This window comes from Heterodontus francisci, chromosome 18 (genome assembly GCF_036365525.1).
Source record: "Heterodontus francisci isolate sHetFra1 chromosome 18, sHetFra1.hap1, whole genome shotgun sequence".
Classification (NCBI taxonomy): domain Eukaryota; kingdom Metazoa; phylum Chordata; class Chondrichthyes; order Heterodontiformes; family Heterodontidae; genus Heterodontus; species Heterodontus francisci.
This window is the reverse complement of record NC_090388.1, coordinates 83,119,203-83,146,972: the sequence shown is the minus strand read 5'-3', so window position 1 is coordinate 83,146,972 and position 27,770 is coordinate 83,119,203. Positions and strand designations below refer to the sequence as shown.

Genomic DNA, 27,770 nt, shown 5'->3' with positions numbered 1-27,770 from the left:
TCCAGGGAAGGCAAGCTAAAATTATTCATTTGAGCACATGTACAACTAAACTTCAGTCAACAGCATACACTGATTTATCAAGAATATACTGTCACATACTGCATGTAAAGCATCACTTTAGAGATCTTAAACCATCACATTAAGCCTGTACAAACTGTTCTAAAACACAGGCCCAGTACCACTTAACCGGGAAGCCAGTTATCAGCACAGCACGAGACCATTCGATCCATTGTACCTCTGAAAGAGCTATTCGATTAGTCCCACCTGTCTCTTCTTTACCCATAGCCCTGCAAAATTTTCACCGTCAATTATTTATCCAATTCTCTTTTGAAAGTTATTATTGCAGCTGCTTCCATCCCCTTTCAGGTTTTGCATTCCAAATCACAACAATTCTTTGCGTAAAAAATTCTTCCCATCTCTTTGGTGCTTTTGCCAATTACCTTAAATCTGTGTCCTCTGGTTACGACTCAACCCCCCACCCCACCCACCCTGCCTGCCTGTGGAACAGTTTCTCATTTATCAGACCCCTCAATTTTGAACACTTCTATTAAAGCAGAGAAAATCACGGGGAGAGTTCAGGAAAACAATCCCAGCTTCACCCATCTCTCCACATAACTCTAGTCCCTCATATTAAACATCTTTGATTGTGAAGCAGCAACTGCAGCATGTGTGTACTCTCTGATGGGAGTTGGAAGGTTACTAAGTCTTTCGCACAATCTCTGAATTAACTGATCTCAGCAATTTGGAGCCACTACAAGTGCTCGAGATCCTCACAGCTGTGAGGGGGGAGGGGGTGCAGGAAGGGAAAAAAATAAATGATTTCAGCACTGGATTTCTGGGAAGTACATATGTGGGTGCTAGAGGACAGGACTGAGCTTGTTCAAGTGCCCCCCATGGTCAAATTGCCCACCAACATTTGGAGGACAGCCAGAATCAGAGCATATGTGCTGGAGAGAAAATGGGAAGCAAGGGGTGGTCTGGGTTTTTAAAAAAAGCTTTAAATTTTTATTTATCAGATCTGCAAACCATTGAATTATAAATACCACAAAGTACTAAATTAAATGCAAAGGAGTAGAATTTGAGGGTGGGCAGCATGTTCAAGTCTCTATTCCCCCCCCCCTCCTCACCTGACTGATGATATTCTCTGCAAAATGACTTCATATCTTTTTTTTTAAAAAGTGGGGAAAACTTAACTTTGGGTGACAGTGTGATATGGGCAATAACAATTCAACTGCCAGGTCAACACCTCCTGATTTTCATTCCAATTGATTTTGGTTCATTTATGCTCAATCCATTCCAATAGAGCACAAGCTGTGTTTAATTTGCCTCAGGCCAATGGTCTCACAGGACCCATAGGACTGACTGTGTAGGGGGCGGGGGGCAGTCGGGTGAATCTTCTCAGACAGTAGTTAGTGCAGACTGTAGACAAGGTGCAGCGAGCTTTACCTGGATCTAACCTGTGCTACAGCAAGTGACAAACTGAGTTAAACAGCATTCTGATATGCACCTGCCAGACATCAACTGGCATAAAACCCCTCCAAACCCACATAAAATAGGCAAAGATCTGTCAGGATCATGAATATTGAGGGGTATATAACATTCAAGAAGAATATGAAGCTAGGTAAAGGTAGCACTGTTTATCAAGGTTGACATTGGTGCAATAGTTAGAGATGACCTTGGTTCAGGAGATTAGGATGTAGAGTTGGTTTGGGTGGAGATGAGAATAGTAAGGGGGAAAAGTCACTAGTGGAAGTGGTCTACAGGCCCCCTAACAGTAACCACAATGTAGGACAAAGTATCCAGGAAGAAATAGTGGGTGCTTGTGATAAAGGGATGGAAATAATCATGGGTGATTTTAATCTACATATAAACTGGAAAAATCAGATTGGCAATAGTAGCGTGGATGAGAGGTTCAGGGAATACTTTCAAGATAGTTTCTTAGAGCAGCACATTCTGGAACCAACCAGACAGCAAATTATATTAGACTTGATATTGTGTAATGTGACAGGATTAATTAATGACCTCAGAGTAAAGGCACCTCTAGGTAGCAGCGACCACAATATAATTGAATTTTATATCCAGTTTGAAAGAGAGAAGAGCGGATCTAAGACTAAATACTTTAAACCTGAATAAGGGCAACTACGTGGGCATAAAAGCTGAGCTATCTGAAGTGAACTGGATTACTAAGCTTGGAGATCGATCAACAGAGAAACAGTGGCAGACATTTAAGGGGATATTTCAGAATACTCAAAATAAGTATATTCCTACTATAAAGAAAACTTCTAAGGAGATGATCCACCATCCATGGTTACCTAAAGAAGTTAAGGTAAGTATCAAACTTAAGGAAAAGGCATATAATTGCGCAAAGATGAGTTGCAGTTCAGATGATTGGTCAGAATATAAAGAATGGCTAAAAGGTTAATCAGGAGAAAGAAATTAGAGTATGAGAGGAAGCTAGCTAGAAATGTAAAAATGGATAGCAAGAAGTATTTAAAAAGGAAAAGAGTTAGTAAAGTGAGTGTTAGGCCTCTAGAGAGTGAGAATAGGGAGCTAATAGTAGATAATAAGGAAATGGCAGCTGCAATGGACAAATATTTTGCTTCTGTCTTCACTATAGAGTATACAAAAAAACATTTTTTTGGGGCGGCACAGTGGCGCAGTGGTTAGCACCGAGCCTCACAGCTCCAGCAACCCGGGTTCTGTTCAGGGTACTGCCTGTGCGGAGTTTGCAAGTTCTGCCTGTGACCGCGTGGGTTTCCGCCGGGTGCTCCAGTTTCCTCCCACAGCCAAAGACTTGCAGGTTGGTAGGTTAATTGGCCATTGTAAACTGCCCCTTGTGTAGGTAGGTGGTAGGAGAATGGTGGGGATGTGGTAGGGAATATGGGATTAATGTAGGATTAGTATAAATGGGTGGTTGTTGGTTGGCAAAGACTCGGTGGGCCGAAGGGCCTGTTTCAGAGCTGTATCTCTAAAATAAAATTTAAAAAAATTAAAATTCCACCAATAGCTGTAAATCAGGAGGTGGAAGGGAGAGAGGAACTTGGTGAAATTACAATCACCAGGGAAGCAGTACTGACCAAACTGATGGAGCTGCGGGCTGACAGGTCCCTGGGTCCTGATGGACTTCATCCTAGGGTCTTCAAAGAGGTGGCTAATGAGGTAGTAGATGCATTGGTGTTAATTTTTCAAAATTCACTAGATTCTGGAAAGGTTCCATCAGACTAGAAAGTAGCAAATATCACCCCTCTATTCAAGAAGGGGGAGAGGCAGAAAACAGGTGACTATAGGCCAGTTAGCTTGACGTCTGTTGTGGGGAAGATGTTAGAATCGATCATTAAGGAGGTTGTAGCTGGGCACTTAGAAAAACTCAAGGTAATCGGGAATAGTCAGCATGGTTTTGTGAAAGGAAATCACGTTTAACCAATTTGTTGGAGTTCTTTGAAGGAGTGACGTGCTGTGGATAAAGGGGAGCCCATTGACGTACTGTACTTGGATTCCAGAGGCATTTGTAAAGGTGCCACATACAAGGTAATTGCGCAAAGTAGAAGTTCATGGAGTAGGAGGTAACATATTAGCATGGATAGAAGATTGGCTGGCTAGCAGCAAACAGAGAGTATGCATGAATGGGTCCTTTTCTGAGTGGCAGGATGTGATGAGTGGAGTCCTGCAGGGGTCTGTGCTGGGGCCTCAACTTTTTACCATTTATATCAATGACTTAGATGAGGGAAGCGATGGCATGATAGCTAAATTTGCAGATAACACAAAGATGGGTAGGAAAGTATGTTGTGAAGAGGACATAAGGAGCTTGCAGACCGATATAGATAGGTTGAGTGAGCGGACAAAAATCTGGCAGATAGAGTATAATGCAGGGAAATGTGAAGTTCTTCACTTTGGCAGGAAGAATAAAAAAAGCAGAGTATTTTAACAGAGAATGACTGCAGAATTCTGACATGCAGAGGGATCTAGGTGTTCTGGTGTAGGAGTCACAAAAAGTTACCGTGCAGGTACATCAGATAACAAAGAAGGCTAATGGAATGCTATCCTTTATTACGAGAGGAATTGAAAATAAAAGTAAGGATGTTATGCTTCTGTTACACAGGGTATTGGTGAGACCACATCTCAAATAGTTTTGGTCTCCTTATTTAAGGAAGGTTGTAAATGCATTGGAGGCAGTTCAGAGGAGGTTTACTAGATTGATACCTGGAATGAGCAGGTTGTCTTAGGAGGAAAAGTTGGACAGATTGGGCTTGTTTTCACTGGAGTTTAGAAGAGTGAAGGGAGACTAGATTGAAGTTTATAAGATCATGAACGGTCTAGACAAGGTGCATGTGGCGAGGATGTTTCCTCTTGTGGGCGAATCCAGAACTAGGGGGCACTGCTTTAAAACTGGGGATCGCCCTTTTAGGGCAGAGGAGGAAGAAAACATTTTTGTCAGAGGGTTGTGCGACTTTGGAACTCTGCCTCAGAAAGTGGTGGAGGCGGTGTCATGGAATATTTTTAAGGCGGAGGTAGATAGATTCTTGTTCGACAAGGGAATCAAGGGTTATCGGGGGTAGACGGGAGTGTGGAATTTGAAAGGGCGGCACAGTGGCGCAGCGGTTAGCACTGCAGCCTCACTGTTCCAGTGACCCGGGTTCAATTCTGGGTACTGCCTGTATGGAGTTTGCAAGTTCTCCCTGTGTCTGCGTGGGTTTCCTCCGGGTGCTCCGGTTTCCTCCCACATGCCAAAGACTTGCAGGTTGATAGGTAAATTGGCCATTATAAATTGCCCCTAGTATAGGTAGGTGGTAGGGTAATATAGGGCCAGGTGGGGATGTGGTAGAAATATGGAATTAGTGTAGGATAAGTATAAATGGGTGGTTGATGGTCGGCACAGACTCGGTGGGCCGAAGGGCCTGTTTCAGTGCTGTATCTCTAAACTAAACTAAAGATCAGCCATGATCTTATTGAATGGCGGAGCAGGCTCAAGGGGCCGAATGGCCTACTTCTGCTCCTAATTCGTATGTTCGTCTGAATGCTCTACCTGCAAAGGTGGTGCAAGCTGATTCCATAAATTATTTCAAAAGGGAATTGGACAGGAACTTAGAGTCATGGACAAAGAACAGTGTATCAGACTAAGCACAACTACTCTTTCAAAGAGTCAGCACAGGCACGATGGGCTGAATGACTTCCTTTTGTGCTGTAAGTTTCTGTGATTCTACATCATTACGTACTAATAAATTCTGTGTCTGTTGGCCCGTGGGGATCCTCCGTAAAATGAGTTGGGCAGTCTCAACAGAGTACTCAACGGATAGACTCATGAAACAAAACTGTGCGTAATTTAGCCCAAATTGGTAATTGGTGAATATTATGGGGGCAAGGTAAGGGATGTTCAGTCTGCACTGAGCCATTTTGTAATTGACCTAGGACTGATCAATACTGATACTGGGTGCCTGAAATAGAAAGTGGGCAATTCCCCAGCAAAAAAAAATTCCTCACTTTCACAGGCACTGGAAAACTTAGACTGTGCAAAATAAAAAATGTTCGAACATTCAAAGGAATTCAGATGAGTGCAGCAACTTCTCGTAAGCACCTGTTTACAAGTGAGAAATAATAACAGAAAACACTGGAAATACTCAACAGGTCTGGCGGTATCTGTGGAGAGAGAAACAATGTCATCGGGGTTTCCACAGATATGTGCTGTAGTACAAGTGGTGCCATTTAGAACCAGTCCCACTGTGGTCTGGAATTGAGCAGCTGCAGGCACGAATATAAACAGGGCTGTTGGTACACAGGATGGATATGGAACAAACTGAAGGTGTTCAGTGCAAGTCTTCACATCACCACTGAAAGAAACCAAAGACAAAAAGCTTCTCCCTGCCAGCTACAGATAGTCGTTATAGGGGGAACCCAAAGCAAACCCTGCACTTCAACCGGCTGCAGGCAACGGGCGTCAAAGCTGTCGCGATTGGATAGCCTACGCCCTTTGTAACCAAGTGATTTGGCTTGAAGTTTGGCAGGTGATCTGTTTTCCATCCCCTGTCAGCACAGACTGGAGGAGGAGCACTGAACACAGGAAGCCATTCAGTCCCGCTCAGTGTCTCCACTATCCATGCGCCCTGCTGAATGCCTCCACTGTCTGTGCATCCCGGGGTAGCTACAGCACGCAGTCCCAGGAAGCCATTCAGTTAGGTCATGATTGATCTGTATCTTAACTCAATCTACCTGCCTGAATATCCTTACCTAATAATCTAGCAATCTCAGTTTTGACATTTACAATTGACCCCCAGCCTTAACAGTTTTTACGGGGAGAGAATTTCAGATTTCCACTGAATGAAGAAGTGCTTCCTGACACCACCCTTTGAACAGACTAGTTCTAACTTTAAGATTATGTCCCCTTGTTCAGCACCCCAGCACCAGAGCCTATCCCTCACTCTACCATTACCATCAAGCCAGGGGATCAATAAAAGCAAAATACTACAGATGCTGGAAATCTGAAATAAAAACAGAAAATGCTGGAAATACTCAGCAGGTATGGCAGTATCTGTGGAGAAAGAAGCAGAGTTAACGTTTCAGGTCTGTGACCTTTCATCAGAACTGGAAAATGTTAGAAAACAATTAAGGGGACAAAGGCAGAGTGTCTTCATGCTTGTGGTGAAAGACAAAGCATTAGTCCAGAGAGAGTGTTAATGGCAGAGAAATGAGCAGCTCTGTCCACATGAAAAAACAGGTTCTTGTCCTCACTTTCCACCCCACTAGCCTCCACATCCAAAGGATCATCCTCCGCCATTTCCGCCACCTCCAGTGTGATGTCACCACCAAACACATCTTCCCTCCCCCTCCCGTCAACATTCCGAAGGCATCATTCCTTCCACGACACCCTGGTCCACTCCTCCATCACCCACGACAACTCAACCCCTTCCCAAACAATCGCAGGAGGTGTAATACCTGCCCTTTTACCTCCTCTCTCACCATCCAAGGCCCCAAACACTCCTTCCAGGTGAAGCAGCAATTTACTTGCGCTTCCTTCAATTTCGTATACCGTATTCACTGCTCACAATGTGGTCGCCTCTACAATGGGGAGACCAAACGTAGACTGAGTAACTGCTTTGCGGAACACCTCAGCTCAGTCCAAAAGCATGACCCCAAGCATCCAGTTGCTTGCCATTTCAACACATTACCCTGCTCTCATGCCCACATTTCTGTCCGTGGCCTGCTGCAGATTCCGGTGAACATCAACGCAAGTTCGAGGAGCAACAGCTCATCTTTCGATTAGGCACTCTCCAGCCTTGCGGACCCAACCTCGAGTTCAACGACTTCAGAGCATGATTGGCCTTTTTAATTTATCTATTTTTATTATTTTATTTCACTTTTTAACCATGTACTTGTTTTTCTCATGTGGACAGAGATGCTCATTACTCTGCCATTAACACTCTCTCTGGACTAATGCTTCGTCTTTCACCACAAGCATTACATGCTCTTTGCCTTTGTCCCTTGACAGCTTTGCTATTTAATCTCTTCTGCCCTCTCTGCTATCATACACCTTCCCTTTTGTTTTCTTCCTCAACAAACCACTGCTACCGCACCCCCCACCTTCACTTCCTTAAAACTTAATTCTTTTTGAACCTTTGCCAGTTCTGATGAAAGGTCTCAGACCTTTGGGCGGCACAGTGGCGCAGTGGTTAGCACTGCAGCCTCACAGCTCCAGGGACCCGGGTTCGATTCCGGGTACTGCCTGTGTGGAGTTTGCAAGTTCTCCCTGTGTCTGCGTGGGTTTTCTCCGGGTGCTCCGGTTTCCTCCCACAAGCCAAAAGACTTGCAGGTTGGTAGGTAAATTGGCCATTATAAATTGTCACTAGTATAGGTAGGTGGTAGGGAAATATAGGGACAGATGGGGATGTTTGGTAGGAATATGGGATTAGTGTAGGATTAATATAAATGGGTGGTTGATGGTCGGCACAGACTTGGTGGGCCTAAGGGCCTGTTTCAGTGCTGTATCTCTAATCTAAAAAAAAACCTACATACAGATTAGGAGCAGGAGTAGGCCACTCGCCCTTCGAGCCTCTTCCGCCATTCAATAAGTTCATGGCTGAACTGATTATCCACCTACCCCCGATAACCTTCAAGAATAACCTTGCATATCAAGAATCTATCTACCTCTGCCTTAAAAATATTCAAAGACTCTGCTTCCACTGCCTTTTGAGGAAGAGAATTCCAAAGACTCATGACCCTCAGAGAAACACTTTCTCATCTCTGTCTTAAATGGGCGGCCCCTTATTTTTAACCAGTGACCCCTATCTCTAGATCCTCCAACAAGGGGAAACATCCTTTCCCTATCCACCCTGTCAAGACCCCTCAGATTGTTATATGGTTCAATCAAGTCGCCTCTTACTCTTCTAAATTCCAACTGATACAAACCTAGCCTGTCCAATCTTCCCTCGTAAGACAGCCCACTCATTCCAGGTATTAGTCTAGTAAACCTTCTCTGTACTGCCTCCAGCACATTTACATCCTTCCTTAAATAAGGAGACCAGTACTGTACACAGTACTCCAGATGTGGTCTCACCAATGCCCTGTATAGCATAATCTCCCCACTTTTGTATTCAATTCCCCTCGCAATAAACAATATCATTCTATTAGCTTTCCTAATTACGGGTACCTGCATACTAACCTTTTGCAATTCATGCACTAGGACACCCAGATCCCTCTGCATCTCAGAGCTCTGCAATCTCTCACCATTTAGACATTATGCTTTTTTATTCTTCCTGCCAAAGTGGACAATTTCACACTTTCCCACTCCATTTTCCAGTCTTTGGCAAGACTCACTTAACCTATCTATATCCCTTTATAGCTCCCTTACATCCTCTTCACAAGTTACTTTCCTACCTATCTTTGGGTCATCAGCAAATTTAGCAACCATACCTTCAGTCCCTTCATCTAAGTCATTTATATAAATTGTAAAAAGTTGAGGCCCCTGCACAAATCCCTGTAGCATACCACTCGTTACATCTTGCCAACCAGAAAATGACCCATTTATGCCTACTCTCTATTTCCTGTTAGCTAGCCAATCTTCTATCCATGCCAATATGTTACCCTCCCACACCATGAGCTTTTATTTTCTGCAATAACCTTTGATGTGGTACCTTATCAAATGCTTTCTGGAAATCTAAGTACAATACAGCCACTGGTTCCCCTTTATCCACAGCACATTCCCTCAAAGAACTCCAATAAATTGGTTAAACATGATTTCCCTTTCACAAAACCATGTAGACGCTGCCTGATTACCTTGAATTTTTCTAAATGCCATGCTATCACAACTTTAATAATAGCTTCTAACATTTCCCCTAAGACAGATGTTAAGCTAACTGGCCTGTAGTTTCCTGCTTTCTGTCTCCCTCCCTTTTTGAATAAAGGAGTTACATTCGCTATTTTCCAATCTAACAGACCTGAAATGTTAACTCTGCTTCTCTCTCTATAGATGCTGCCTGACCTGACCTATTTACAGCATTTTCTGTTTCTAAGCCAGGGGATCAACCTTGGTTCAATGAAGAGTGCAGGAGCACATGCCAGGCAGACCTAAAAATGAGGTGGCAACCTAGTGAAGCTACAACACAGGACTACTTGCATGCCAAACAGCGGAAGCAGCAATAGAGAGCTAAGCGATCCCACAACCAACGGATCAAATAAAAACTCTGCAGTCCTGCCATATCCAATTGTGAATGGTGGTGGACAATTAAACAATTAACAGGAGGAGGAGGAGGCTCCAAAATATTCCCATGCTCAATGATGAGGGAACCTAGCACGTCAGTGCAAAAGACAAGGCTGAAAAATTTGCATCCATCTTCAACCAGAAGTGCCGAGTGGATGATCCATCTTGGCCTCCTCCTGAGGCCCCCAGCAATACAGATGCCAGTCCACAGCCAATCCAATTCACTCCTCATGGTATTAAGAAACTGCTGAAGGCACTGGATACTGTAAAGGCTATGGGTCCTGATAACATCCCGGCTGTAGTACTGAAGACTTGTACTGCAGAACTAACTGCACCCCCAGCCAAGCTGTTACAGTGCAGCTACAGCCCTGGCATCTACCCAACTATGTGGAAAATCGCCCAGGTATGTCCTATCCAGAAAAAGCAGGACAAATCCAATTCGGCCAATTACCGCCCCCTTGACCATCAGCACAGTGACAGAAGGTGTTGTCAACAGTGCTATCAAGCACCACCTAAATAGCAATAACTTGCTCACCGATGCTCAGTTTGGGTTCCGACAGGGCCACCCTGTTCCTGATCTCAGTACAGCATTGTCCAAACATGGATAAAAGAGCTGAACTCAAGAGGTGAGATGAGAGTGGTTGCCCTGGATACTAAGGGAGCATCTGACCAAGTGTGGCATCAAGGAGCCCTAGCCAAACTGGAGTCAATGGGAATCAAGGGGATAACTCTCCACTGATTGGAATCATAGCTAGCACAAAGGAAGATGGTTGTAGTAGCTGAAGGCCAATAACCTCAGCCCAAGGAAATTGCAGGAGGAGTTCCTCAGGGTAGTGTCCTTGGCCCAACCATCTTCAGCTGCTTCATCAATGACCTTCCCTCCATCATAAGTTCAGAGGTGGGAATGTTTGCTGATGATTGCACAATGTTTAGTACCATTCGCAACTCCTCAGATACTGAAGCAGTCCGTGTCCATATGCAGCAAGAGCCAGACAACATTCAGGCTTGGGCTGGTAAGTGGCAGGCAATATTCACAACACACAAGTGCCAGGCAATGACAATCTCTAATAAGAGAGAATAGAACCATCTCCCCTTGACATTCGACGGCATTACCATCAATGAATTCCCCCCCCCCCACTATCAACATCCTGGGGGGTCACCATTCACCAGAAACTGAACTGGAGCAGCCACATAAATGCTGTGGCTACAAGAGCAGGTCAGAGACTGGGAATTGTGCACCGAGTAACCCACCTCTCGACTCCCCAAAGCCTGTTCACCATCTACAAGGCACAAGTCAGGAGTGTGATGGAATACTCTCCATTTGCCTGGATGAATGCAGCTCCAATGCTCAGGATACTCAACACCATCGGGGACAAAGCAGCTCACTTGATCAGTACCCCATCCGCCACCTTAAACATTCACTCCCTCCACCACCGATGCACAGTGGCAGCAGTGTGTACCATATGCAAGATGCACTGCAGCAACTCACCACGCCTCCTTTAACAGCACCGTCCAAACCCACAACCTCTTTCACCTCGAAGGACAAGGACAACAGACGCATGGGAACACCAACACCACCTGCAAGTTCCCCTCCAACCCACACACCATCCTGACTTGGAACTAAATCGCCATTCCTTCACTGTCGCTGGATCAAAACCCTGGAACTCCCTTCCTAACAGTACTGTGGGTGTACCTACCTCACATGGACTGCAGCGGTTCAAGAAGGCATCTCACCATCACCTTCTCAAGGGCAATTAGGGATGGTAACAAATGCTGGCCTCCCAACACTGTCCACATCCCATGAAATAAAAAAGAGGAAATGGTTTCTCTCTTCCCATCAATCCGATCTACTCCTTTGATATTCTTGAACACCTCAATTAGATCATCCCTTAATTTTCTATATACAAGGGAATACAAGTCTAGTCAATGTAATCTGTCCTTATCGTTTAACCCTTTAAGCCCCAATATCATATTCTGGTAAATCTGCATTGCTCCCACCCCAACGCCAATATACCGTCCCTGAGGTGTGGTTTTCAGAGTTGAATGCAGTACTGCAGATGTACAACTGTAGTACAAGTTACACCCCGTTGTATTCCAGCCCTCTTGGGATAAAGAGGTGTATGAGGTGCTGGTGAGCAGGCGATGTGTAGAATACATCAGCAACTCTTCCTTCACCTTGGCGTGATGCATTGAGTTACATTCAGTCTAAAGCACGGAAACAGACCCTTCAGCCCAACTGGGCTATGCCGGTGTCCATGCTCCACATGAGCGTCCTCCAACACCATTTCATCTAATTCTATCAGCGTATCCATCTATTCCTTTCTCTATCATGTGGTTATCTTCCTTCCCCTTAAATGCATCAACGCTATTTGCCTCATCCACTCACTCTAACCGCTCTCTGGATAAAGAAGTTTCTCCTGAATTCCCTATTGGATTTATTAGTGACTATCTTATATACATGACCGACACTTTTGGTCTCCCCATGTGGAAACATTTTCCATCAGGTCAAACTTCAGCCTTCTCTTTTCTAGAGAAAAGAGACCTAGCCTATTCAATCTTTCCCAATAAGTATAACCTCACAGTTCTGGTATCATCCTTGTGAACCTTCTTTGCACCTTCTTCAGTGCTTCCATATCCTTTTGGTAATGAGACCAGAACTGTCCACATTATTTCAAGTGTGGTCTCTATAAGCTTAAAATAACTTCTCTGCTTTTTAATACTATCCCTCTGGAAACGAAATCCAGTGCTTGGTTTGCTATTTTTTTTTTAAGGCTTTGCTATTTTGAGTGATTTTAGATGCTATATATGAAAACCAACATTGAAAATCTGATGATCTAACTTTGTCTCTGACAGAGTGGAAAATAGTGTAATAAAGTAATGCTCTGCTGCTTACAAGCAGATGTGCTGGTCCCACATTGTGCACCTGGAGTCTACATGCGCACACAGTTACAGAAATCTGGCTCACAATCAGCCTGCAAGGGATATTTTAATTCCCCCTCACAATAAAGAGCCACCGTATGTCATTGTACTTCTACCACTCATGACAGGGTCAGGGTCAGGATCATCACATTCTTTAGTTGATAAGATCTGGAGTCCCTGAACACCACAGCATGCAAAGAGTTCCATCTAACAATCAGAAGTCTGGGAACAGGGTACACAGCCAAGGCTCAGCAGGTGAAACAAAGCCATTGTTCTGGTACTGCAACCGGAAGAAAACCACGACCCATAAAGCACTAAACCTCCCTCCTCGGTACCTGTTCCCTTCTATCGGATTGTTACTGGCCAACAGGTCCACCACCATTGGCAGCCCTCTGGTACATAGGCCAATATTCCAACATGATCTCATGATAACAGCAGCTTACCATGATAGAGCATGGCCCAAGGGAAAAGAGATGGGCAACAAGCAAGTGAAGGAATTGAGGTGGGAGGGACAGATTAAAGACAAGGTATAGTCAATCAGGTGGGTCTTCATAGATATTTTTGAAGATAGGAGTGAAGCAACAAGTCAACAGTACTGAGAAAGAGAGAATGGCAGAAGGTAGGGATGTGACACCTGGATAATAGGCCTCTGATGGTGAACGGAAGGGGACAGGGGTAAACAATTCAGTATCAGAAGAATACCGTGAAGGAACTGGCACATCCAAATAGGGAAATACATCACAGTGGTGAGACCATACAGGAATTTCAAAATGAGCACCAGAAATCTGAATCAGTTCACTGGGGCACAGGAGGCCAATGGAGCTGCACGAGAACAAAGGCAATGAATACACAGAGCAGAACTCACAGCCCGCCGTCCCAGGGCAGGTGCAGCACGCGGCCCCGGGGCAGCTGCAGCATGCACAGCCCACAGTCCCGGGTTAGCTGGACAACTCACACCCCACACTCCCAGGTTAGGTGGAGTCTAAAGGAGCAGAAGCAGAGAGAAGCATTAGGGAAATCTATCACATGGGACGATGAAGTCAGTGATAAGCAAGGAATGTGCTAGAAATGGAAGAAGCCGGAAGTAGTAGTTTCAGCTGTTGGTTGAATGCACAGTCACCTGAGTAATGTAAGACAGAGCTGGCTGGCACCAAACCGGGAACGAGAGAAAGCACCTTCAGAAGAGGAAAGAGTAAAAAGGGGGAGGGGTGGGAGAAGGGGCCGCTTCACCACCTGAAATGCTGATTAGTACTCAGTAATCCACAGGAAAAAAATCTATTCCCATCCTACCCTGAAAGGCAAAGAACTTTATCCTCAATACTTTCCAATTGCTCAGTGAATAGCAACCTGATTGGTGTAGCCTCAGCAATTTTATTTAATTGCTCATGGGATGTGCGCATCGCTGGCAAGGCCAGCAATTGTTGCCGATTCCTAATTGACCTTGAGGTGGTGTGGCGAGCTGTCTTCTTGAACTGCGACAGTTCATATAGTGTACGTACACCACAGTGCTGTTAGGGAGTGAGGGGTTTTTGATTCAGCGACATTGAAAGAGCAACGATATATTCCCAAGTCAGAGTGGGTTGGTGGGGAACTTGGTGGTGGTGTTCCCATGCACCTCCTGCCCTTGTCCTTCTAGGTGGTAGAGGTCGTGGGTTTGGACGGTGCTGTTGAAGAAGTCTTCGCGAGTTGCTGCAGTACATCTTGCAAATGGTACACACTGCTGCCACGGTGTGCTGGTGGTGGAGGGAGTGAATATTTAACATGGTTGATGGGGTGCTGATCAAGCAGGCTGCTTTGTCCTGGATGGTGTCGAGCATCTGGAGTGTTATTGGAACTGTACTCACCCAGGCAAATGGAGAGTATTCCATTCACTCCCAACTTCTGCCATGTGGACAGAAAGGCTCTGGGCAACCAGAAGGTGAGTCATTCACTGAAGATTACCCCGACTCTGACCTGCTCTTGTAGCCACAATATTTATGTGACTGATCCAGTTAGGTTTCTGGTCAATCCTGACTCTCAGGATGTTGATCATCGGGAAATTCAGCGATGATAATGCCGTTGAGAATGTCAAGGGGAGATGGCTAGATTCTCCCTTGTTGGAGATGGTCATTGCCTGACATTTGTATGGTGCAAATGTTGCTTGTTACTTATCAGCACAAGCCTAAATGTTGTCCAGGTCTTGCTGCATGCAGGTATAAACTGCTTAATTATCCAAGGAGTTGCAAATGGAATTGAACGCTGTGCAAACATCAGTGAACATCCCCACTTCTGCCTTTATGATGGCGGGAAGGTCATTGAAGAAGCAAAGGATGGTTGGGCTTAAGACAATATCGTGAGGGTCTCTGCAGTGATGTCCTGGTGCAGTGATAATTGGCCTCCAACAATCACAATCATCTTCCTTTGTGCTAAGTATGACTCCAGCCAGTGGAGAGTTTTCCCCGATTCCCATTTTATTGGGCTCCTTGATACCACACTCGGTCAAATGTTACCTTGATGTCAAGGGCGATCACTCTCACCTCACCTCTGTAATTTAGCTCCTTTGTCCACGTTTGGACCAAGGTTGCAAAGAGGTCTGAAGCCAAGTGCCCCTGGCGGCATTCAAACTGAGCATCTGTGAGCACCATTCCTTCACTGCCGCTGGTCAAAATCCTGGAACTCCTGCAATGCACAGTGGCAGCAGTGTGTACCATATACAAGATGCACTGCAGCAACGCACCAAGGCTCCTTCGACAGCACCTTCCAAACCCGCGATCTCTACCATCTAGAAGAACAACGGCAGCAGATACATGGGAACGTCACCACCTGCAAGTTCCCCTCCAAGCCACACACCATCCTGACTTGGAACTATATCGCCGTTCCTTCACTGTCACTGGGTCAAAATCCTGGACCTCCCTTCCTAACAACACTGTCGGTGTACCTACACCCCAAGGACTGCAGCAGTTCTAAAAGGAAGCTTACCACCACCTTCTCAGGGGAATTAGGGATGGGCAATAAATGCTGGCGTCGCCAATGATGCCCAAACCCCCTGAACAAATAATAAAAAATATGAATTTTATATTGCGTTTAAGAGTGATTTAGTTAAGTCTGAAACTAGGGTCTTAAATCTGAACAAAGCAAACTACCCAAGTATGACCAGTGAGTTAGGTAAAGTAGATTGTGAAACTAGATTAAAAGATATGCGATAGATAGGCAATGGAAAACATTTAAAGAATTAATTCATAATTTGTAATTCCTTCAAGGAATAAAAACTCCACAAGAAAAGTGGTCCAAACATGGCTAACAAGAGAATTTAAAGATAATATTAGATTAAAAAAGGGTTATAATGGTGCCAAAAAGGGTAGTAAGCCTGAAGATTGGGAGGATGACAAGAAAACTGATGAAGAAAGAGAAAATAGGATATGAGAGTTAACTAACAAGAGACATAAAAACAATTGTAAAAGCTTCTTATTCGTATGAAAAAAGAGATTAGCAAGAGTAAAGGTGGGTCCATTCAAGGCAGACACAGGAAAAATTATAATGGGGAATAAGGAAATAGCAAAGACATTAAACATAGGAGCAGGGGTAGGTCATTCAGTCCTTCAAGCCTGCTCCGCCATTCTAGATCATGGCTGATCGTCTACCTCAAAGCCAAATTCCCGCAATATCCCCATATCCCTTGATGTCATGAGCAACTAGAAATCTCTCAATTGCTGTCTTGAACTTACTCAGTGACTGAGCTTCCACCACCCTCTGGGGCAGAGAATTCCAAAGATTTGCCACCCTCTGAATGAAGAAGTTCTTCCTCATCTCAGTCCTAAATGGCTTGCCCTTTATTGAGACTGTGTCCCCTCGTTCTAGACCCACAGCCAGCGGAAACATCCTTTCTGCATTGACCCTGTCTATCCCTTTAAAATTTTGTACGTTTCTATGAGATTGCCTTTCATTCTTCTAAACTCCAGAGAACACAGGCCCAGTCTCCTCAATCTCTGCTCATAGGACAATCCCACCATCCCAGGAATCAGTCTGGTGAACCTTCGCTGCACTTCCTCTATGGCAAGTATATCCTTACTTAGGCAAGTGTGAAGTTATCCACTTTGGTAGAAAAAACAGAAAGACAGAGTACTTCTTAAATGGAGAGGTTAGGAAGTGTTGATGTCCAAAGAGACCTGGGTATCCTTGTTCATGAGTCAGTAATAGCTAACATGCAGGTGCAGCAAGCAATTAGGAAGGCAAATAGTATGTTGACCTTCATCGCAAGGGGATGAGTACAGCAGTAAAGTAGTCTTGCTGCCATTATATGGAGTCTTGGTGACACCACACCCGAGTACTGCGTAGAGTTTTGGTCTCCTCACCTAAGGAAGGATATACTTGCCATAGAGGGAGTGCAATGGAGGTTCACCAGACTAATCCTTGGGATGGCAGGATTGTCTTATGAGGAGAGATTGGAGAAACTGGGCCTGTATTCTCTAGAGCTTCGAAGAATGAGAGGTGATCTCATTGAAACTTACAAAATTTTTACAGGGCGTGACAGGGTAGATGTAGATAGGATGTTTCCCTGCTGGTGAGTCTAGAGCCAGGGGACATAGTCTCAGAATAAGCAGTAGGCCGTTTAAGACTGAGATGAGGAGGAATTTCTTCATTCAGAGGGTGGTGAATCTTTGGAATTCTCTATCCCAGAGGGCTCTGGAAGCTCAATCACTGAGTTCAATCTGTTCAAGACAGAAATCGATAGATATTTATATACTAATGACATCAAGGGATATGGGGATAGCACAGGAAAGTGGTACTGAGGTAGATGATCAGCCATGATCTAATTGAATGGCAGAGCAGACTCAACGGGCTGAATGGCCTACTTCTGCTCCTACATTTCTATGTTCCTAGAATTCCCTAGATTCTAGAATGGTCTCCGTGGATTGGAAGGTAGCAAAAGTAACCCTGCCATTCAAAAAGGAGGGAGGGGAAAAACAGGGAACTATAGGCCAGTTAGCCGGTCATCAGTAGTAGAGAAATGCTAGAAACTGTTATTAGGGATATGATAAAAGGACACTTATTAATGAGGGGTTCGAGAGCAATGTATCCAAGTTTGCTGACTATGCAAAGTTAGGTGGCAAAGTAAGCTGTGAGGAGGACGCAAAAATGCTACAAAAGGATTTAGACAGGTTAAATGTGCGAGCAATAACAGAGCAGATGGAATAAAGTATAGAGAAATGTGAAGTTATCCAATTCTGTGGGAAAAAGAGAAAAGCAAAACATCTTTTAAATGGTGAGAGAGTGGGAAATGTTTGCATTCAGAGGAACCTGGGTGTCCTTGTACACGAATCACGGCAAGTTAACAGGCAGGCACAGCAAGCAATTAGGAAAGCAACTGGTATGTTAGCCTTTATAATAAAAGGGATTGGAGTATAAGGGTAAGAAAGTGTTACTGAAATTGTATAGTGCCTTGGTGAGACCACACTGCAGCGCTGTGTACAGTTTTGGTCTTTTTACCTGAGGAAGGATATACGAGCCTTAAAGGAGTGCAATGAAGGTTCACTGGACTGATTCTGGGATGAGGGGTTTGTCCTCTGAGGTGAGATTGAGTAGAGTGCAATTACTTTCCCTAGAGTTTAGAAGAATGAGAGGTGTTCTCATTCTAACATATAAACTTCTTAAGGGGCTTGACAAGGTAGATGCTGGGAGAACATTTCTTCGGCTCGGTAATCTAGAACTAGGGTTCACAAATGCAGAATAAGGGGCCAGACATTTAGGATAGAGGTGAGCAGAAATTTCTTCAAAGGGTTGTGAACATCTTGAATTCTCTACCGCAGAGACCTGTGTATATTCAAGTTAGAGATTAACAGCTTTTTGGATACTAAGGGAATCAAGGGATATAATGCGAGTAAGTATAGCTTTGGTAGATGCTCAACCACGTTCTTACTGAATGGTGGAGCAGGCTCGAAGGGTCGAATGGCCTACTCCTGACCCTATATCTTATGTTATGATGCAGTGCTAATTTGTCGGATTGGATTGGTCCTGATTTTTATGGACAGGACATATCTGAGCAATATTCCACTTTCAGCTTGTTTGGATGAGAGTGGGGGCTGCAGGATGGATGAGCAACCTAACCATGGTGCCATGGTACAGGAAGCCATTCAAGAGGAGGGAGAAAAAAGTAATGTAGTGGCAGTAGGGGACAGTATAGTTAGGGGGATTGACACTGTTCTCTGTAGCAAAGAGCGAGAGTCCAGAGGGCTGTGTTGTCCGCCCGGTGCCAGGGTTGGGACATCTGCTCAAGTCTGGAGAGGAACTTAATGGGAGGCAGAGGATCCAGTCATCGTGATCCATGTAGGTACCAATGGCATAGGCAGGACAAGGAAAGAGGTTCTGCACAGTCAGTATGAGGAACTAGGTGCGAATTTAAGAAGCAGAACCTCAAAGGTAATAGTCTCTGGATTATTACCTGAGCCATGTGCAAACTGGCATAGGGAAAATAAGATTAGAGAAATTAACGCGTGGCTCAAAGACTGGTGTGGTAGAAGTGGATTCCGATTCATGGAGCACTGGCACCAGTAATGGGGAAAGTGGTGGCTGTACAGTTGGGACAGTCTACACCTGAACCATGCTGGGGCCATAAAGACAAGAAGTCACTTGTGGGAGTGGTGTACAGGCCACCGAATATTAACCACACTGTAGGACGGGGTATAAAGGAAGAAATAATGGCAGCATGTCAGAAAGGTACAGCAATCATTGAGGGATTTTAACCGACATATAGACTGGAAAAATCAGATGGGCAGAGGTAGCCTAGATGAGGAGTACATAGAATGTTTTCAGGATAATTTCTTGGAACAATACTCCCTGGAGCCAACCAGAGAGCAGGCCAAACTAGACCTGGTATTGTGCAACAAGACAGGATTAATTAATGACCTCATAGTTAAGGCACTCCAGGTAGCAGCAATCATAAGATTGAATTTTACATTCAGTTTGAAGGAGAGAAGCATGGGTCCAAGACTAGCATTTTAAACTTAAATAAGGGCAATTATGAGGGCATGAAAGCAGAGCTAGCTAAAGTGAACTGGCAAATCAGGTTAAGGGACAGGTCAATAGAGATGCAGTGGCAGACATTTAAGGGGATATTTCAGAATACACAGAATTGATACATTTCAACGAGAAAGAAAAATTTCAAGGGTGGGACCCGCCATCCGTGGTTAACGAAAACAGTTAAAGATAGTATCAAACTTAAAGAAAAAGCCTATAATTGCGCAAAGATGGGAGGCAGGTCAAAAGATTGGACAGAACATAAAAAACAGCAAAGAATGACTAAAAGATTCATAAGAAAGGTAAACGTAGAGTATAAGAGAAAGCTAGCTAGAAATATAAAGACAGATAGTAAGAGTTTCTATAGATACTTAAAAAAAAGTTAACAAAGTGAGCGTTGGTCCTACAGAGTGTGTGTCTGGGGAATTAATAATGAATAATAAAGAGATGGCAAATAAATTAAACAGATATTTTGCATCGGCCTTCACTATTGAGGATACAAGTAACATCCCAGTATTAACTGTAAGTCAGGAAATGGAAAGGAGGGAGGAACTCAAGAAAATTACAATCACCAGGGAAGAGGCACTGAACAAATTGTTGGAACTGCGGGCTGCCAAGTCCCCGGGTCCTGATGGACTTCATCCTAGGGTGTTAAAAGAAGCGCCTAGTGAGATAGTTGATGCGTTAGTTTTAATGTTCCAAAATTCGCTAGATTCGGGGAAGGTTCCGTTAGATTGGAAAACAGCAAATACAACTCCATTATTCAAAAAGGGAGGGAGACAGAAAGCAGGAAACTACAGGCCAGTTATCTTAACATCTGTCTTTGGGAAAATGTTAGACGCTATTATTAAAGACGTTATAGCACGGCATTTAGAAAAATTCAAGATCATCAGGCAGAGTCAACATGGTTTTGTGAAAGGGAAAATCATGATCAACCAACTTATTGGAGTTCTTTGACAGAGTTACATGCGCTATGGATAAAGGGGAGCGGGTGGATGTTTTGTACTTACATTTCCAGAAGGCATTTGATAAGGTGCCACATCGAAGGTTATTGCAGAAAATAAAAACTCATGGTGTAGGTGGTAACATATTGGCATGGATAGAAAATTGCCTAGCTAATAGGAAAAAGAGTAGGCATAAATGGGTCATTTTCTGGTTGGCAAGATGTAACGAGTGGTGTGCTACAGGGATCTGTGCAGGGGCCTCAACGTTTTACAATTTATATAAATGACTTAGATGAAGAGACTGAAGGTATGGTTGCGAACTTTGCTGATGACACAAAGATAGGTAGGAAAGTAACTTGTGAAGAGGACATAAGAGGGCTATAAAGGGATATGGATGGGTTAAGTGAGTGGACAAAGACTTGGAAAATGGTGTATAATGTGGAAAAGTGGGAAATTGTCCACTTTGGCAGGAAGAATTAAAAAGCATAATATCTAAATGGTGAGAGATTGCAGAGTTCTGAGATGCAGAGGGATCTGGGTGCCCTGGTGCATGAATCACAAAAGGTTAGTATGCAGGTACAGCATGTAATTAGGAAAGCTAATAGAATGTTATCGTTTATCGCGAGGGGAATTGAATACAAAAGTAGGGAGGTTATACTTCAGCTATACAGGGCATTGGTGAGACAACATTTGGAGTACTGTGTACAGTATTGGTCTCCTTATTTAAGGAAGGATGTAAATGCATTGGAGGCAGTACAGAGAAGGTTTATTAGACTAATACCTGGAATGGGCAGGCTGTCTTACGAGGGAAGATTGGACAGGCTAGGCTTGTATCCGTTGGAATTTAGAAGAGTAAGAGGCGACTTGATTGAAACATATAAAATCCTGAGGGGTCCTGACAGGGTGGATATGGAAAGCATGTTTCCCCTTGTGGGAGAATCTACAACTAGGGGTCACTGTTTAAAAATAAAGGGTCGCCCATTTAAGACAGAGATGAGGAGGAAGTTTTTCTCTCAGAGCGTCATGAGTGTTTCGAATTCTCTTCCTCAAAAGACAGTGGAAGCAGAGTCTTTGAATATTTTTAAGGCAGATAGATTCCTGATAAGCAAGGGGGTGGAAGGTTATCGGGGGTAGTTGGGAATGTGGAGGTAATCAGTTCAGCCATGAACTTATTGAATGGTGGAGCAGGCTCAAAGGGCCAAGTGGCCTACTCGTATGTTCTTATGTTGACAAGTAGATGCCATGTCTGTAGTTGCACTGGGACAGCTTGGCTCAGGGTTCACCAGTTCTAGAACACACGTCTTCAGCACCACAACCAGGATGCTGTCGGGGCCCATAGCCTTGACTGCAGCCAGTGCCCTCAGCCATTCCTTGATATCACGGGGAGTGAACTGAATTGGCTGAAGACTGGCTTCTGTGTTGGTGGGGACCTCAGGAGGAGGCCGAGATGGATCATCCACTCAGCATCTCTAGCTGAATATGGTTGCAAATGCTTCAGCCTTGGCTCCCCCATCATTCAGGTTGGGAATATTCATGGAACCTTCTCTTCCAGTTAGTTGTTTAATTGTCACCACCATTCATGACTGGATGTGGCAGGACTGCAGAGCTATGTTCTGATCTGTTGGTTGTGGATAGCTTTGCTCTGCCCATCGCATGCTGCTTCCGCTATTTAGTAAGCATGTAGTCCTGTGTTGTAGCTTCACCAGGTTGGCACCTCATTTTCAGGTATGCCTGGTGCTGCTCCTGGCATGCTCTTCTACACTCTTCATTGAACCAGGGCTGTTCCCGTTTTGATGGCAATGGTACAGTGGGGGATATGCCAGGTCATGAGATTAAAGATTGTGGTTGAATACAGTTCTGCTGCTACTGATGGCCCACAGCGCCACATGGCTGTCCAGTTTTGAGCTGCTAGATCTCTTCTGAAACTATCCCGTTTAGCATGGTGATAGTGCCACACAACATGATGGAGGGTGCCCTCAGTGCGAAGACGGGACTTTGTCTCCAAAAGAACCTTACAGTGATCACTCCCACCAATACTATCATGGACAGATGCATCTGCAACAGGTAGATTTGTGAGGACGAGGTCAGGCAGATTTTTCCCTCGTGTTGGTTCTTTCACCACCTGCTGCAAGCCCAGTCTGGGAACTATGGCCTTCAGGACGTAGCGCGTGAAAGTGGCGTTGAGGTAGACAAACAGCCGTGATCTAATTGAATGACGGAGAAGACTCAGCAGGCTGAATGGCCTACTCCTGCTCCTATATTCCTAGGACTCGTCAGCTCAGTCAGTAGTAGCACTATCAAGCCACCTTTGGTGATGGACACTGAATTCCCCCACCCAGAGTACATTCTTGCTATTCCTAGGGCAACTCCCTCCCAAATGTATAACACAGTGCAGCCACCGTTGGGTGAATCTGTCCTGCCAGTAGGACAAGGCATGGTGATGGAAGAGTCCGGGGACATTGGCTGAAAGGTATGATTCTGAGTATGACTATGTTAAGCTATTGCTTGACTCGTGTGAAGGAACAGCTCTCGTAATTTTGACATAAGTCCCCAAATGTCAGTGTGGAGGACTTTGCAGGGTTGACGGGGCTGGATGTGCTTTTGTCGTGCCCAGTGACTAGGTCGATGGTCCATCCAGTTATATTCTTATTGCTTTTTTGTTGTGATTCAGTACAACTGAGTGGCTTGCTGGGGCATTTTAGGGGACAGTTAAAGAGTCAATCACATTCCTGTGGGTCTTGAGTAACATCGGACAGGTTGGGTAAGGACAACAGATTTCTTTCCCTGAAGATGGGTTTTTACAACAATCCATTAGCTGCAGGGTCACTATTACTGAGACTAGCTTTTTATTCCAGATTTATTTAATTAACAGAATTTAAAGTCACCTTGTCAAGGTGGGATTGGAACTTATGACTCTGGGTCATTAGTCCAGGCCCCCAAAGTACTCGACCAGTAACATAACCATTATGTTTCTGTTTCCTACCACAGAATCAGAATACATCAATATACTAAAAATTCTCAAGAGCACATCTTTTGTCCACAAGCCTTATATCTTGTTAGAATTTTTGGTCACACTTGTGCATCGATATCCACTATTATAAACTGCAATGTCAACATTAACCATTAAACTCAAGGTGTAGTTGTAGGCTCTAGCCACCAGGTGGAGTGAGATGTTGACCTACTTCTCCCAACTTGCTCACCATTTTGCATGTTAAAAAAATCCATCATCAACTACTTGCGGCTAATGCCGGTGAATTTAAATAATTATCCATACTCACCTCCAGGTAGATGGAGGGTGGGTTATGGTCCCCCCCAAACTTGTCCAACAGGGCTTCAATATGCTCCTGAGTAAGTTTGATCATCTGCTTGATGTTCCAGACCTAGTGAAAGAGAAAACATGAAGCATTTTAACTCAAACCAAAAAAGGCTTCAGAAAAGATCGAGTGAGGAAGAGGGGGGAAAGTACACCTTTAAAGAACACAGTTTCATTTGTTGCAGCCCAGTCATCATTTGGGGATTCAAGCCTCTGCCTGCAACCATTTCCTTTACACTTGTGCAAGAGCCGCAATTTTGTGAATCAACACCGCCACTCATTGGAACTCTCAGGTTGTGAAATACCCTACTTGATACTCTTATGTTTCTAACCTCTTCCAGCCCTACAACCCTCCAAGATCTCTGTGTTCTTCCAATTCTGGCTTCTTGTGCATCCTCGATTTTAATCGCTCCACCACTGGAGCTGTGCCTTCAGCTGCCAAGGTTCCAAGTTCTGGAATTCCCTCCTATACCTCTCTACCAATGTTCCTGCTAAGCTGTGCATACACACGACCATGCAGTGGCCTGGAAGGTACTGTGCTGGGCTTGTTTCAGGTGAAATTCCATACGTGCATATTCGTGCAACAAATTGTAAAGGTACCGCAGAGTGAAAAAACTGGCCGCACACAAAATTTTACAGGGAGAACATAAGAACATCAGAAATAGGAGTAGGCCATTTGACCCTTCGAGCCTGCTCTGCCATTCAATACGATCTTTTACTTCAATTTCACCTTCTTGCACTATTCCCATATCCCTTAATAACCAAAAGTTGCATGGCTCTCTACCTCTCTCTCCTCCTTTAAGACTCTCCTTAAAACTTTTAAACTTCTTTGACCAAACTTTTGGATACTTACCCTAATATCTCCTTCTGTGACTAAGTGTCAAATTTTATTTGATAAAGCTCCTTAGGGAATTTTACTAAGTAAATGGTGCTATATAAATGCAATTTATTGTTATAACAGTAAATGAAATTGCAACGAATTTGGCCGAAACATCAGCCTCAAGACAATGAACATCATGGGACAGGACGTCAGAAATGCTCCATCCATCAATATCGGTGACCTTGAACCATGCTATGGAAGTGGTTCAAGAGTTCACCTACCTAGGCTCAACTATCACCAGTAACCTGTCTCTCGATGCAGAAATCAACAAGCGCATGGGAAAGGCTTCCACTGCTATGTCCAGACTGGCCAAGAGAGTGTGGGAAAATGGCGCACTGACACAGAACACAAAAGTCCGAGTGTATTAAGCCTGTGTCGTCAGTACCTTGCTCTACGGCAGCGAGGCCTGGACAACGTACGTCAGCCAAGAGCGACGTCCCAATTCATTCCATCTTCGCTGCCTCCGGAGAATCCTTGGCATCAGGTGGCAGGACCGCATCTCCAACACAGCAGTCCTCGAGGCGGCCAACATCCCCAGCATATACACCCTACTGAGCCAGCGGCGCTTGAGATGGCTTGACCATGTGAGCCGCATGGAAAATGGCAGGATCCCCAAAGATACATTGTACAGCGAGCTCGTCATTGGTATCAGACCCACCGGCCATCCATGTCTCCGCTTTAAAGACGTCTGCAAACGCGACATGATGTCCAGTGACATTGACCACAAGTCGTGGGAGTCAGTTGCCAGTGATCGCCAGAGCTGGCGGGCAGCCATAAAGGCGGGGCTAAAGTGTGGCGAGTCGAAGAGACTTAGTAGTTGGCAGGAAAAAAGACAGAAGCGCAAGGGGAGAGCCAACTGTGTAACAGCCCCGAAAACCAATTTTAGCTGCAGCACCTGTCGAAGAGCCTGTCACTCTAGAATTGGCCTTTATAGCCACTCCAGGCGCTGCTTCACAAACTACTGACCACCTCCAAGCACTTACCCATGGTCTCTCAAGACAAGAAGGCCAAAGAAGACAAAGAAGAAGCAGCAGCAGAAAATTAAAGAGTTCAAGCATTTGCTTTTTGGAATTATTTGTTCTGCGCATTCACTCACATCTGCAAAAGAAAGCAATCTGGCAGTGATATGCAAAACATCCCCTGGAACCCAAGCATCACTGATGTACAAATTTTCAAACCCAACAGCTGGACTTCAAACAAAGAGTTACAACATCTCCCTGTGGAATACCTTTCAGCATTCCGCCAGCAGACCACACAGAAGCTTTCAGATTTCAGACTGGTCATGACTTTGAAGTATCTTGTCACCTTGCCAACTATTATAAGGCCAGCACAGAACCAAGTTGGGTAAATGGAGTTCAGATTTAGATTGGTCATAATCTGAATGAATGGTAGAGCAGACATGAAGGGCTGAATGGCCTACTCCTGTTCCCGTGTTCCACACCTATTTTAAACTACATATCTGGTCTGGATACAAGTCAAGGATATACATCCCTCACATAATAAAAATAAAATACTGCAGATCCTGGAAATCTGAAATAAAACCAAAATCTGCCAGAAATACTCAGCAGGTCTGGCAGCATTTGTGGAGACAGAAGCATAGTTAACGTTTCAGCTCAGTGACCTTACATCAGAAGTGCTGAGTATTTCCAGCAATTTTTGGTTTTATTTTACATCTCTCCCATCTTGGCTTCAATGACAAAGCAGGCTGTTCAAAATGAAAACTGTTATTTTCAACTATCTTTGCCAACGTTGCCCCCTTCATTCCTGAAGGTGCTGAGGTGCAACCATTGATACCTGCCCAAGGGGCTATTCTTTCAGGTGTCAGCCTAGACTGCAAGTGTGGCCACCCGCAATTCAACAGTAGTGCCGTCAAAGGTAAGACCCATCCAATGTACACCCAATGACCTCACACACATACTTTCAAGTAGGAGTTAATAGGTAACAATCATGAGTAGAAACTCTAGAATAGTTTCCGTCCCATCCCTAGACCAGGAGTTGTAGGTCGCCATTGCTGCAAGGCTGAGACCGATGCTGAAGCTGAAACTTGGCACAGCAGGCCTGAGAAGGAGCCCAGTGAGACTAATGGCAGTATAAAGGAGCAGGCCTGAGAAGGAGCACAGTGAGACTAATGGCAGTATAAAGGGGCAGGCCTGAGAAGGAGCACAGTGAGACTAATGGCAGTATAAAGGGGCAGCCCTGTGAGGGAGCACACTGAGACTGATGGCAGTATAAAAGGGCGGACCTGAGGGGGAGCACAGTGAGAATAATGGCAGTATAAAGGGGCAGGCCTGAGAAGGAGCACAGTGAGACTAATGGCAGTATAAAGGGGCAGGCCTGAGAAGGAGCACAGTGAGACTAATGGCAGTATAAAGGAGAAGACCTGAGAAGGAGCACAGTGAGACTAATGGCAGTATAAAGGGGCAGACCTGAGAGGGAGCACAGTGAGACTAATGGCAGTATAAAGGGGCAGGCCTGAGAAGGAGCACAGTGAGACTAATGGCAGTATAAAGGGGCAGACCTGAGAGGGAGCACACGGAGACTGATGGCAGTATAAAAGGGCGGACCTGAGGGGGAGCACAGTGAGACTAATGGCAGTATAAAGGGGCAGGCCTGAGAAGGAGCACAGTGAGACTAATGGCAGTATAAAGGGGCAGGCCTGAGAAGGAGCACAGTGAGACTAATGGCAGTATAGAGGAGCAGGCCTGAGAAGGAGCACAGTGAGACTAATGGCAGTATAAAGGGGCAGACCTGAGAGGGAGCACAGTGAGACTAATGGCAGTATAAAGGGGCAGACCTGAGAGGGAGCACAGTGAGACTAATGGCAGTATAAAGGGGCAGACCTGAGAGGGAGCACAGTGAGACTGATGGCAGTATTAAGGAACGGGCCTAGGAAGGAGCACAGAGAGACTGGCGGCAGTAAAAAGGAGTAGGCCTGACAGGGAGCACAGTGAGACCGGCGGGAGTATAAAGGAACGGGGCTGAGAGGGAGCACAGCAAGACCAAGGCAGTATAAAGGAAAGGGCCTGAGAGGAA

The 27,770-nt window shown here is 44.8% G+C and overlaps 1 protein-coding gene across 2 annotated transcripts in view; it reads right to left on the bottom strand.

Moving 5' to 3' along the window:
- braf (B-Raf proto-oncogene, serine/threonine kinase) overlaps window positions 1-27,770 on the bottom strand; it is a 154,042-nt gene that overhangs the window by 107,462 nt on the left and 18,810 nt on the right. For both annotated transcript variants that reach the window (XM_068051074.1, XM_068051075.1), the window contains exon 2: window positions 23,823-23,924. In XM_068051074.1, coding sequence (XP_067907175.1) covers window positions 23,823-23,924 — 102 coding nt within the window. The remainder of the gene's footprint in view (window positions 1-23,822; window positions 23,925-27,770) is intronic.